The 12,475-nt window shown below is 43.6% G+C and overlaps 1 protein-coding gene across 7 annotated transcripts in view; it reads right to left on the minus strand.

Annotated features, from left to right (window-relative positions):
• Positions 1–12,475, minus strand: part of PRPSAP2 (phosphoribosyl pyrophosphate synthetase associated protein 2) — a 38,505-nt gene that overhangs the window by 9,285 nt on the left and 16,745 nt on the right. For 5 of the 7 annotated variants that reach the window (XM_082442428.1, XM_082442427.1, XM_082442431.1 and 2 more), the window contains 3 exons: positions 8,151–8,206; positions 2,983–3,131; positions 1,068–1,138 (listed from right to left, as the gene is read on the minus strand). In XM_082442428.1, the coding sequence (XP_082298554.1) occupies positions 1,068–1,138; positions 2,983–3,131; positions 8,151–8,206 (276 nt within the window). Of the gene's footprint in view, positions 1–978; positions 1,139–2,982; positions 3,132–8,150; positions 8,207–12,475 lie in introns of all 7 variants that reach the window. The other 2 variants (XR_014257693.1, XM_082442430.1) reach the window with 1 other exon arrangement.

Below are 12,475 nucleotides of genomic sequence, written 5' to 3' on the forward strand. Positions count from 1 at the left end.
TGTCCACGTTGACGTGTCCAGACAGCGCGGTCACCGGGCGCCCGCTGCATTCCCTCCGGGCCTCCCACAGCGCAGGACAGGCGCCCTGGGCCTACAGTTCTCTATCCCTACCATCTAGAGCTACACCCCACCAGGCAGGTGCTCCAGAAATACCCACCCTAGACTTTTTTAATGCATAGTAAAGCACCTGTTAGAAGATGCTTTTGACTCTAGGTGGTTCTTTCCTCTTGCTACTTTTCCTTATTTTCTAAATTTTCTGCACTGGGTGGATGTGAAATGTGTTTCTTCCATATATTTTTATAAGGGGAAAAATAATAATAATTATTATTTTAACAAAATACTCAGAGTCCAGTGGTTTCTAATCTCACAGACTCTCAGTATGAGATAATAGAAAATATATACATTGGTCTCTTCTAAAGCCCTTTTACATGTTTTAGCGGTAAGAGCACTAGAGGAACCTCTTGTCCTGATGAGGCGATGCCGGGCGGGCTCCTGGATGGGGACTGGTCACCAGAAAGACCAGGGAAGCTTGGAATTTGCAGCACCCGCACGGCCAGCCCCAACACCTCCAGAGAGGGGAGGGGGCTGGAAGTGGGGTTAAGGATCCATCAGGCCTCCAGGAAGAAGCCCCCATAACATCCCAGTAGCACGGCGTTCGGGGAGCGAACCAGGTGGGTGAACGTTCCACACCGAGTGGGTGATGCACCCCAGCTCCACGGGGACCCTCCCCGGCCTTGCCCCGTGCCTCTCTCTCTCCATCTGGCTGCTCATCTGTGTCCTTTGTCACATCCTTTAATGAACTGGTGAACCTAAGTGTCTCTCTGAGTTCTGTGAGCTGCTCTAGCAAATGCTCCAGTCCAGGGGGGTCCTGGGAGCCTCGGATTTGTAGGCAAGCCGGACAGAAGCTGTGGGTCACCTGGCGAGTCTCAGTTTTTGGACCAAAGTAGACATTCAGCACAAGGCGCCCGTGAGACCTACCTGGCACCGTCCCCAGCATGACTGGCAAGCCAGTCAGCAAAGCACCAGCGGCAAGCGCGACAGAGCGACAGGAAGAGAGGCCTGCGTACCACAATGACGGCGGTCCTTCCTCCCACGTCACCGACCACTGTGATCGGGGGCTTCTCCTTGGGGATCAGCACTGCCCAGGACAAAACACGCACACACGTTTCTCGGTTAAGAGCCAAGCCGAGGCCTTAGCAAGTTACTGTCTCATGACGGAGGCCCAAGAGACCAGCAACAGAAGGGAGCTTCCCCCACCCGATAAAGGGCAACTATGGAAAAATCACTGCTAACGTCATATGTGATGAAAGACGTTTCCCCTAACATCAGGGACAAGACAAGGATGCCCACTTTCACCACTGCTATTCAACAGAGCACCGGATGTGCTAGCCAGGGCAGTTAGGCAAGAAAAAGAAATAAAAGGCATCCAGATCGGACAGGAAGACTTAGTACTGTTAAGACGGCAATGCTCCCCGAGTGATCTAGAGACTCCATGCACCCCGTCAGAATCCCAACCTCTTTTTTTGCAGAAATAAACTGACCCTAAAGTGCAAAGGACTCCAAAGAGCAAAAACAACACGAGGGACTCACTGCCCTCAGGAGCGTTCTGCTGCCACCTTATCCCCATGTCTTCCCTCCAGGGAGCTTCGGTGGTCAGGGTGGCGTCCTTCCTGGCCACCCACAGCCACACACAAAGCCCAGCCCTTGCCTCTGCCATCCTGTTCCCAGTTGAACCCATGCCTGAATGCCTTCAGCCTCCACCTCAGCTAACCGGGATCCACAAGGCCCAGCTGCAATGTCGCTCCTTCATGGCCATCCCAGGACCGTATTTCCTTCTCTGAGGTTTTTTGTTTATAAATGAGCAAACTCCTAGGCAAAGTGAGAACCCAAAGGGGTCCAGAATACACCACAGTGGCATGAAAATTACTTTAAGCTGAAGGCATTTGAATTCCTGAAGTCCCTTATCTGCCTAAAAGCAGAGCTCCCCAAAAGAACTCAAAAGAATTCAGTTGTCCTAAACCCTCCCAGCAACAACCGCAGAAGACTGGCTCTCATCACCCAGACCAGAAGTCGGCACCACTCCTACACAGACACTGTCACACACCGTCCTGTCTCCCATCAATCCTCCCTACGAGCCACTGGCCCTCCCATCAGCGCCCTTCCTCCGCTCCCCTTCCCCTATGAAGACCATATACAAGCCCCGAATTCCAACCTCCTCTTAAAATCTGTCTTTTCTCTTCTTGATCTGTCTTTTGTCAGTTTTATTTGCAGCCTCCTGAGCACTGAAGCTACAGAGGGTAGAGGAAAAGTCTTTTCTCCCCCGCAGACTCAAACAAAAGCAGTATTTTTTTTTAACTGAAAAGATGTTATTAAAGCTTGAGGGAAGTTTCTTAAAACCAAAAACAAATTCCTGCATAACTCTACCACCCAGTCACAACCACGTTCACCCTTCATATTCCCTCCCGGCCAAGGCAAAAGACAGGCCTACACTCTTGTATTCTGCCTTATTCGCATACATTCCATAGATTTTTCTCTTGTTTCCAGAGTCTTAATTATTTCAAAGGGCTTCATAATGAGTTGTGCTGATACGACATTCTTCACCAAGCCCAGCCCTCTGGTGAACCATTTAGACTTTTCCAATATTTTGCGTTAGAATTAACAGTACGGTGAATAACTTGTGCACCAAAAGCTTTCTGCTGTGTTAAACTTTACTCTACTCTAGGACATGCTACTGAATGCACAAGTGAAATCCCTGACGTGCCACAGATGCGTCTAAACAGAGCATGTGCATAGGTCTTGGTATGACCAGACAGACTGCCTCTAAGAGGCCACCAGAAGTGCACTTGTCACAGCCAGGCCACGAAAGGTATCAGTTTTTGCCAATTTAAAAAACAAAAAGAGAAGTAGTACTTCACATTCGAAAAAAAAATTAAGTCAGCCTTAAAATCAAAGAGGAAAGCGACCCGGGGGCGGCACACTTACTGGGGATCTCCAGGCTGGGGTGGATGGCGGCGGCGCTCCTGACCATGGGGGGGGAATGCCGCCCGTCCACCAGGTCGGACTCGGCGTCCTGCGCTTCTCCGTGAATCACCGCGATGCCCAGTCGCAGGCGCTCAGCAAAAGACTGTGCCCTGGAGGAGAGCAGGAGACCCGTTCACAATCACGCAAAGCTGGTTTCTGATAACATCTACGGAGAAACATCACGGGAACTTTAAAAAGGTAGTTTCCAAAAGGGTTAATGAGAAAGGAGAATGAAATAATCTTAGACTCTCAGAATCCAAGACAAAGTGTGGAGACCCCACGTGACCACACATCCCCCTGGCAGCTGGGCCTGGTGTGCACTCGGCCAGCGAGTGAGCCCGTGTAAGTTATAAGTTAGTTCACCTCCTCTAAGCCTCCGTTTCCTCACTTGGAATTGTTAATTAATTCTACCTATCTACCTAGTTAACAGTGAGAACCAACCACATGACACAAAGTGCACTAACTACTCATCAGACTATGAAGCATCAAGGTTTTGTTGTGTAACTGAGACACGAGACACTGTACACACTTAAACCGTATGATTTCATAAGCTCAGATGTATTTCTATATCCGTACAACCGTCAGCACAACCAAGTCAGTGAAAGTATCTACCCCCGCCAAACGTCACCTGTGCCCCTCTGCAATTTCTCCTTCCAGCACCAGCTACCAGTGAGCTGCTTTCTATCACCACAGTTCTACCTTTTCTAGAATGTCGTACGTGGAATCGGAGTCCGTAGTCCTTTTTTGTCTTACTTTGTTCACTTGGCGTAGCGGTTTGGAGAGTCGCCACATCGCACATCCATCAGGAGAGCGTCCCTCACATCGCCGAGTAAACAGTCCATGCTGTGCGTCTATCACTATTTGTCCAGTTACTTGTGGATGGACTTTTTTTTTTTTTAAGATTTATTATTTATTTCATTTATTTTTTGGCTGCATCGGGTCTTCGTTGCAGAATGCGGGATCTTCACTGAGGCATGCGGGATCTTTCTTTGCAGGGCATGGGCTTCTCTCTAGTAGTGGCGTGTGGGTTTTCTTTCTCTAGTTGTGGTGCGTGGGCTCCAGAGGGCGTGAGCTCTGTAGTTTGCGGCACGTGGGCTCTCTCATTGAGCTCAGCAGTTGTAGCACATGGGCTTAGTTGCCCCACAGCATGTGGGATCTTAGTTCCCTGACCAGGGCTCGAATCTGTGTCCCCTGCATTGGCAGGCGGATTCTTAACCACTGCGCCACCAGGGAAGTCCCTGGATAGACTTTTGAGTTGTGTCCAGTCATGAGTTGTTACAAAACCGTTGTGAACACTCGTGTACAAATCTGTCTGGACTCATGTTTCCTTTTCCCTTGGTGTGACTGGATCACACGTTACCGTTTCCCAAAGTGGCTGTCACACTCCCACAAGCCGTGTGTGAGCACTCGGCCCTTCCAAGTCCTCGCCAGCCGGGCCGCTGTCAGCCGTTTCAATGCACCCATCCCAGCGGCATGCAGTGGGTCGCTGTGGTTTCAGTTTGCATTGACCCCTCATGACAAATGGCGCTTATCTGCCACCTATATATATGCTTTGGTAAAGGGTCTGTTTCTCTTTTGTCAATTTTTTAGTTGGGTTTTTAGTTCTCTTAGTAAGTCTGGAGAATTCTTTATATATTCTGAATTGAAGTCCTTCATCAGACACATGCTTCACAAATATTCCCTCCCAATCTGCGCTTTCTCCTGTTATTCTCTTAATGATGTCTTCTGAAGAGCAGTTTTAATTTTCATGACATCCAATTTAACAATTTTTTCCTATCAATTGGGCTTTTAGTGTCATATTTAAGAAATCTTTACCTAAACCAAGGTCACAAGGATTTTTTTTTCCTCTGCCTCTAGAAGTTTTGTACTTTCAGGTTCTACATTTAGGTATATGATTCATTTGAAGTTGATTTTTAAAAATGATGTGAGATATGGCTCAAAATTCATTATTTTGCCCACAAACATCCGATTATTCCAACACTTTTCATTTGTTAAAAAGACTAGCCTTTCCCCATTAAACTGCCTTTGCACATCTGCCGAAAATCAGTCTTCCAGATACCTGTGGGTCTATTTTGGGACTCTATTCTGTTCCACTGACCTATTTTTCTATCTTTATTCCAATACCACACAATCACGATTGCTTTAGCTTTATAATAGGTCTTGAATTCAGGTAGTGTTAGATCTCCAAACTTTGTTCTCCTTTCTCAAAGTTTTTTTTTTTGGGGGGGGGGACATTATTCTAGTTTCATTGCATGTCCATATGAATTTTGGAATCAGCTTGTCAAATTCTATAAAAAAAAGCCTGCTGACATTTTGATTGGGATGGTGTCAATTCTACAGACCAATGTAGGGAGGAGATACGCTATCTTAACAATATTGAGTCTTTCAAGCCACAAACACAGTATATTTCTCCATTCATTTAGGTCTTTAATTTCTCTAGGCAAGTCTTTCAGTGTGCAAGTCTTGAACATCTTAGGTTTATCCCTAAGTGTTTCAACTTAGTTTGATGCTATTTGGTTTTATTTTTCATTTCAGTTTCCAATTGTTCATTGCTAGTATACAGAAAGACAACTGATTTTTGGACAGTGATCTTATATCCTGCAACTTTGCTAAACTGACTTATTAGTAGTAACAGCATCTTTACAGATTTCATCAGATTTTTCTACATAAATAATCATGCCACTTGCAAATTAGGATTGTTTTGCTTCTTCTTTTTCACACTGGATTCCTTTTCTTTTCTTTCTTTCTTTTTTTTTAATTGCACTATCCAGAAGCTCCAGTATACAATGTTGAGTAGAAGGAGGGAAAGCAGACATCCTCTTCTTGCTCCTGATCTTAGGGGAAAGCAATCAGTCTTTCACAGTAAGTGTGATGTTAGCTGTAGGTTTTTCATAGATACCATTTACCAGATGAGGAAGTTCCCTTCTATTCCTAGTTTGCTTAAAGTTATAATCAGGAAGAGAAATTGAATTTTATCAAATGCTTTTTGCACCTACAGAGATAATACGTTTTTTCTTTTTTAGTTTATTCCTAAATGGTCGTGATGTATTATGCTTTTTACATATTGTTAGCTTATATTTGCTAAAACGTTGCTTAGAATTTTTATACCTAGGTTCATGAGGAATATTGATGTTTTTCTTTTCTTGTCATGTCTGTGTCTGGCTTTGCTATCAGGGTAATGAATGCCTCATAAAGTGAGCTGGGAAGTACTAGTTCTTCAATTTTCTGGAAGAGTTTATGTACAGTTAGCATTATTTCCCCCGTAAATGTTTGGTACAATTCACCACCGAGGTCTTACTCTTTTTTCCATCTTCAGCGCCTAGTGTGCAAAAAAATGTTCAAGTGCTTAAAGATCCAATAAGTTCTCCCAACCTTGGTTTTCAAACATCAAAAATTCAAAACAAGTTCCTTAGAGCCCACAAGAACAGCTAAAAAGAAACAAAAACAAGGGCTGAGGCCATAAATTAGGGATTTAACAGAACCCCATCATCAGGACCGCCTGCACTAGACACAGCCGAGGCACCGCAATGCCACAGGGAGGCACCTGAAGGAACGACTGTGCTCCCTGGTGGAACAGAATCTCCCCTGTGCCACGTTTCCCGTCTGCACTCCACGACCAAGGAGAGCTTTGTCACAGTGTCTGCAATCAGTTCAAGAAATTTAAATTGATGCTACATCCATTGCAAATTACTTTCTTAAGAAGCTACACTTTCCTCCCTCAGTAGAAGATGTCATTACACAGCAAGCACATGCAGTTAAGTCTTCTGTGGTTTTGAAAAAATCTCAAATGCACACAAAGAAACGTCTACTGGTCTGGCACTTCCTACAATGAATCTAATTTATATTTCCAAGGAAAAGACAACAGATTTCACAGGAGCAGAGCTGTACTGCATAACCTGATCCAGAAAAGTGTATCTTTGTGTGTGTGTGTGAATATTTTTACGTAAGGAAAAGAGGGAGAGTCTCAGGGGGAGAATTTTTTTCTTTTAATTTATTCTTTATTCCTTTTTTTTTAAAATTAATTAACTAATTAATTAATTTTTGGCTGTGTTGGGTCTTAGTTTCTGTGCGAGGGCTTTCTCTAGTTGTGGCGAGCGGGGGCCACTCTTCATTGCGGTGCGCGGGCCTCTCACTATCAGGGCCTCTCTTGTTGCAGAGCACAGGCTCCAGACGCGCAGGCTCAGTAGTCGTGGCGCACGGGCCTAGTTGCTCCGCGGCATGTGGGATCTTCCCGGACCAGGGCTCGAACCCGTGTCCCCTGCATTGGCAGGCAGATTCTCAACCACTGCGTCACCAGGGAAGCCCCGAGCACTGATCTTTGATGCAAAAAGATTACAACTCGCTGAAGGCTCAGATGATGGTTAGCATTTTTTAGCAATAAAATATTTTTAAATTAAGGTATGTACAATGTTTTTTAATACATAATGCTATTGCACATGTAACAGACTACAGTATAGTGTAAACATAAAATTTTATATGCAGTGGGAAACCAAAAATCCATGTGACTCACTTTACTGTGATATTGGCTTTGGCAGAGGTGTGGAACCCAACACACTATCTCCAAGGCATGTCTGTGTGTGAAACCCTTTCAATTCAAACACAACTTTAGGTTCTGTATCCCTGACTCATCAGTTACTCCAGGTTACATGTAACTCTCAGCACTGCCCCATTTGCACACCTTGTAGTGTTTGTAAATTCTGTAAAATGTCACCTTTTAACACATACCAATCCAGCCTCTCGGCTGGGTACAATTCTGTTAATAAATTACTGAGTTCTCTGAATAAAAGGCAGTAAACAACCTCAAAATACATTCACTGGTATTTTAAAGGGCAGATGTGAAGATGAACAACAAGCGGCTGCCTCGGCACCGGGCTGGGAATCCCCAGTCCTGGACGGCTTCTGCTAAGAAATGTGATGGTAGTCACAGACTGGGACTGGAAAAAAGGGAGGAAAATAAACCATCACTTAATACATGGAGTCAGCAGACAATCTTTTAAACTATCAGTTCACAGGATAAAAAATAAGAGACACAGTGGGAACGGCTGAGATAGAATCCAGAACACCTGGGATTCGACGGGGTTGGGACCCCTGGGTGCGGCTCTGTGGAGCAGTCGTGAGCTCCCACCTACCTCTTAGCCGAGGCTGGAGACTTGGCCACGATCACTGCATTTCTGTAATCCGGGATCTGTGACAGAGGAGAGGGTGGGGATTACTGCCATGTCTCCACAAGGCTATTCACACCAATACCCGGTAATTGATAAAAATGAACATTCCAACAGACTCAAAAACGTCATCTGGTCACTTCAAAGTTTTCCAAAAAGACAGAAAGTTCAAAGTAAATTTCCTCTTTAGAAGATGAAGAAACACCTACCTAGGAATAAAAAAAATTATTATCAAGGCATGACTCTCATAGACCTATTTTAAGAAAAAAGTGGGGTTAATCAGTAATTAGCTCATATCTATGCGGCAGCAAAGATGTTTTTATAAAGTCAACAGGAAGGCCTCTCATGAATCCCAGTTACATGTAATTTCACAGGGCAAGGATGATACTCAACGAACCTGAATTCAAGGCACCTGTTGAATTCCAAATAAGTGCGGTCCAAACAAATAACTACTTAATGTGTCTCTGTCACAGCATAATGAAGAAACCAATTTGTTAAAGGAATCAGCCCGCCTAGTACTGTTTCATAAAGATATTAAGAGTCCTTAAGAAAATAAGCAAAACATCAGTCTACTTTGGAGTCCTTTACTTTAAACATTTGAAGTGATCTGTACTAGGATAATTACAGTTGAAGATACACCCATTACCAACTTCTGAGTTTAGAAGGCAGAACTACTTTTAAGCTGAGCAGTAGTTTGTTGTTTCTGATTTCATCTTGACAATATATTCAAATTATGTTCTTAAAATCTAATCATTTCATTAAATTACACTATTTCATTCAAATATATCCCCACTGATTTCTCACAATTATGCTAGATCAATGAACTTTAATATAAGCGCTTAATAACATCTAGCACCTTGTACAATACCTAGCACATGGGAAGCACTAAATAATCAATACTTAGTAAACAAAAAACTTACTAGTTTGAACAAGGCTCTATTATAGATATATCCACATGGATAAGAAATCTCTACATCTGATCCATCTATACACATAAAAAGCCTAACTTATCCAACATTATCAGGGAGTAAGGTAGCAAAAATTATTTTCATTTAGGCGTTTTCCTTATTTCTGCTGGAAGTCTTTCTAAACTGCTTTATGCACTTCTTTGCCTCATCAAACATCACCAGACAGCACCAAACCCAGCTAAGAGCAAAATGACAAATGAAGAAACAGTTAATAGAGCAAAGAAAAGGAAACTTTAAAAGAAAGGACTCTTTAATAAAAACAGGTCTATTTTCTCCTCAGGAGTCAAAACAGGAAATCATACACATAAAGAAAGAACAAGTTGTTACGAAAATGAACCAAAAAGAAATCTAGACAGTGGAAGTTATTATGGTCCAAATAAGAAACTCAGCTGGCTGAAGGGCAGGAGGGACACAGCTGAAAAAAAACCGTGGGTGAGATTAAGCCATGGAATTTTCCCACCAGGCAGCATGTAAGAATGCAAAACTTGAAAAAAAAAAAAAAAGTTAAACAATATACAGACTAGATCCAAGATTTTCAACTTCTAACAGTTCCCAAAGAAAGGAATGAAAAAATGGAAGGGATGAGATACTCAAACTTCAGCAAACAAAATTCATAGAGAATGAAAGGGACCCACTGAGCATCTAGTGAGGTGAATGAAAAAAGATCCACCTGGACACATTGTGCTGAAATTTCAAAACCACAGCAAAAAGATAAAACACTGTTTTACATGGGGAATTCTGTCCAAGTGTAAATGAATACAGCCCCTTCAGACAATTGCAATTTTTGTAATATCTATTAAAATATGAAAAATGTAGATACTTTTCAATTAAGCAGTTCCACTTCTTAATATAGCTCAGAAAAACACTTGCGTAAGTACTCAGAAGGGCAGGTACAAGAATTTTCAATGCAACATGACTTAAATATATTTTGAAAACAAAATATTTCACTTAAAAGAGTGAAAAATTAAAACAACCTAATATCCAAGCAAGAGGGAAATGGTTGAAAAAACTGTGGCTCATTTAAACTTGTGCTTTAAACATCGAAACAGGTAGCTATTTAAATTTAAATTAATTAAGCTTAAATAAAATGAAGGATTCCACTCTCCAGTCACAGCAGGCACATTTCAAGGACTCAACAGGCACCTGCGGCTGCCATTCTGACAGCAGATAGAACACTCACACCATCGTGATGTACTATGATGATGATACACTATGTAGCAATCACGAAGGAAGAAGTAATCCTATACAGCTGAACATGGGAAGACCTGCAGGCACCAGCACAGGAAAGGAAAGAAAGTTACAGAACAACACAAACAATCTATCAATGTGTTTTTTTGTGTGTTTTGGTTTTTTTCCAAAAAGCCCCCACAAATCAATTTCTGTAACTAGGTGTATAGAAATGGGAGGTAAATCGGAGGCAAAGGTCTGAGAGGATTCAGGACACTACGCAGGCTGGTAACCAGGGTGAGCCCTGCCGAGGGCCTGGGCCCAGGCTGGTGGTCCAGGGAAGCTGATCGTTTCATCACTTCTGTCAGAATTTCCCTAACTGCCACTGTAAATGTAAGTTTTCATTTTTCACATTTTAGAAGATTACTCTTATTAGTCTTATCAAGTGGAGGGGAAAACACACCACATGTCACGCAAGTCTGACTTCCAAACCCTGTAGTAATTTCCCCGGAACCATTAAGGGAAAACATCACCAGGGCCACTGTGGGACCACAGAGAATCAAACTGCCTGACACCCACACTCCTTTGCTACACCCCTGCCTGTGTCCCTGGTTTCCATTTCTTGCCAGATCTCATTTCTCTGACAGTGAGAGTGAACTGGTATAAAGACACTAAGAAGAACACAGGGGGGAATAAAGCAACCCAAGAATCAGAAACAGGATCACTTTATAAGTTCCTATTTTAAAAACTGATGGGATGGGATCTCTCGATACACCACAAAAATACACTTGGTAGCCTCCCCTCTTCATAATTTCCTTAAAAAACCCTGGTGCAGACAAGTGATTACTAGTACTATCACTATAATACGTAGTCATTTTTTTAAAAACAAGCACTATACTTAATCAATACCCAAACCTCTTTTGGGTTATATTTTATTATGTCTACAGCTTGGATGTCTTACACTCAGTGCTGCCTTACAGCCGCTGTCAGCCCAACAGCAGCTGCACTGTGTGCTTTCACCCCTTCGCGTGCATGAAGGTGGCCACGGTGTTCCTATGTCCTCCATTCACATGAATCACAGGCACTGTTGGTTCTCTCCGGGCTGGGCTTAACTGCCATTTAAAATGTCGCCAGAAAGAGCTCACTATGATTCAGCATTAAAATGACAAGTTACCATGCATGCAGAAAGACAGGAAGAGGGCAGCACGATGTGAATTTCATATTCATGAATCAAAGGGTCATCACTGGAGGAATGACCACAATTCCATGTTTTCTTGCAAGGCAACAATCAAATGCTTTCTGGGACCTACGAAAGGAAGACTCCCTGCCAGGAGGTGAAGCCGCAGAAGGACTAAATCTGAAAAGGATGCTTAGCGCACGCGCAGCAACACGGCCAAGGCTGGAGAACGGTTTCCAGGCGACGAGCATCCATTAGCTGAACGCCCACTTTGGGCAGAAAGTGCTCAAATTCCCCTGACAACCCAAGAAAAACAGAGGGTGAGCTGTCACACAGGATGACATCAGTGTCAAAGCTTGCAGAAGAGAGCCACTAGGTGACACGAAGGCAATGCGGCACGGCAGGACTGGCAGTGCTTCCTTCTTTCTTGATGACGTGAATAACATAAACCCTAACTGACGGCAACGTAGAGTCAGTAAAACATGGTGAAGCTACCCGCTGCCTGAGAAACTCTAATGCATGAAAACAAAAGGCACAAAGCAAGTACATACACTATAAAAAAGTACACAGTGAGCTCCCATACAGTATTTCATTTTCTATAGGCTGTTTTAATTTATCTCTATGAATGAAGAACAGAGAATTTAAAGCTAAAACATCTGAGGTTACCACTGTTAGCTCACCATCAGAAACAAGGACCCCACTTCCCTAATCTGCTCAACCATGAGCAGTGTAACAGGGTTCAGGTCCGACTTCTTTTCAACAATGAAACCTAAGACGGGATTCTTCAAGTGGCAGGCAGCCTTGCACCGAGGCAGACGCCTACACAGAGGGCAATGACCTTGGCCTGACCTCTGGATCAGCGCCAAGGGTGCTGTGGTCTTGACTCACCAGGCCTGCAGGGGCCTCTCAAGAGGCGCTCTTGCCACGCATGCCTCTAGATGTCAGCGCACAGCACCCCTGGTGTCTTGAGAGGAAACATC

This window comes from Balaenoptera physalus (assembly GCF_965194825.1).
Source record: "Balaenoptera physalus genome assembly, chromosome: 20".
NCBI classification, from domain to species: Eukaryota; Metazoa; Chordata; class Mammalia; order Artiodactyla; family Balaenopteridae; genus Balaenoptera; species Balaenoptera physalus.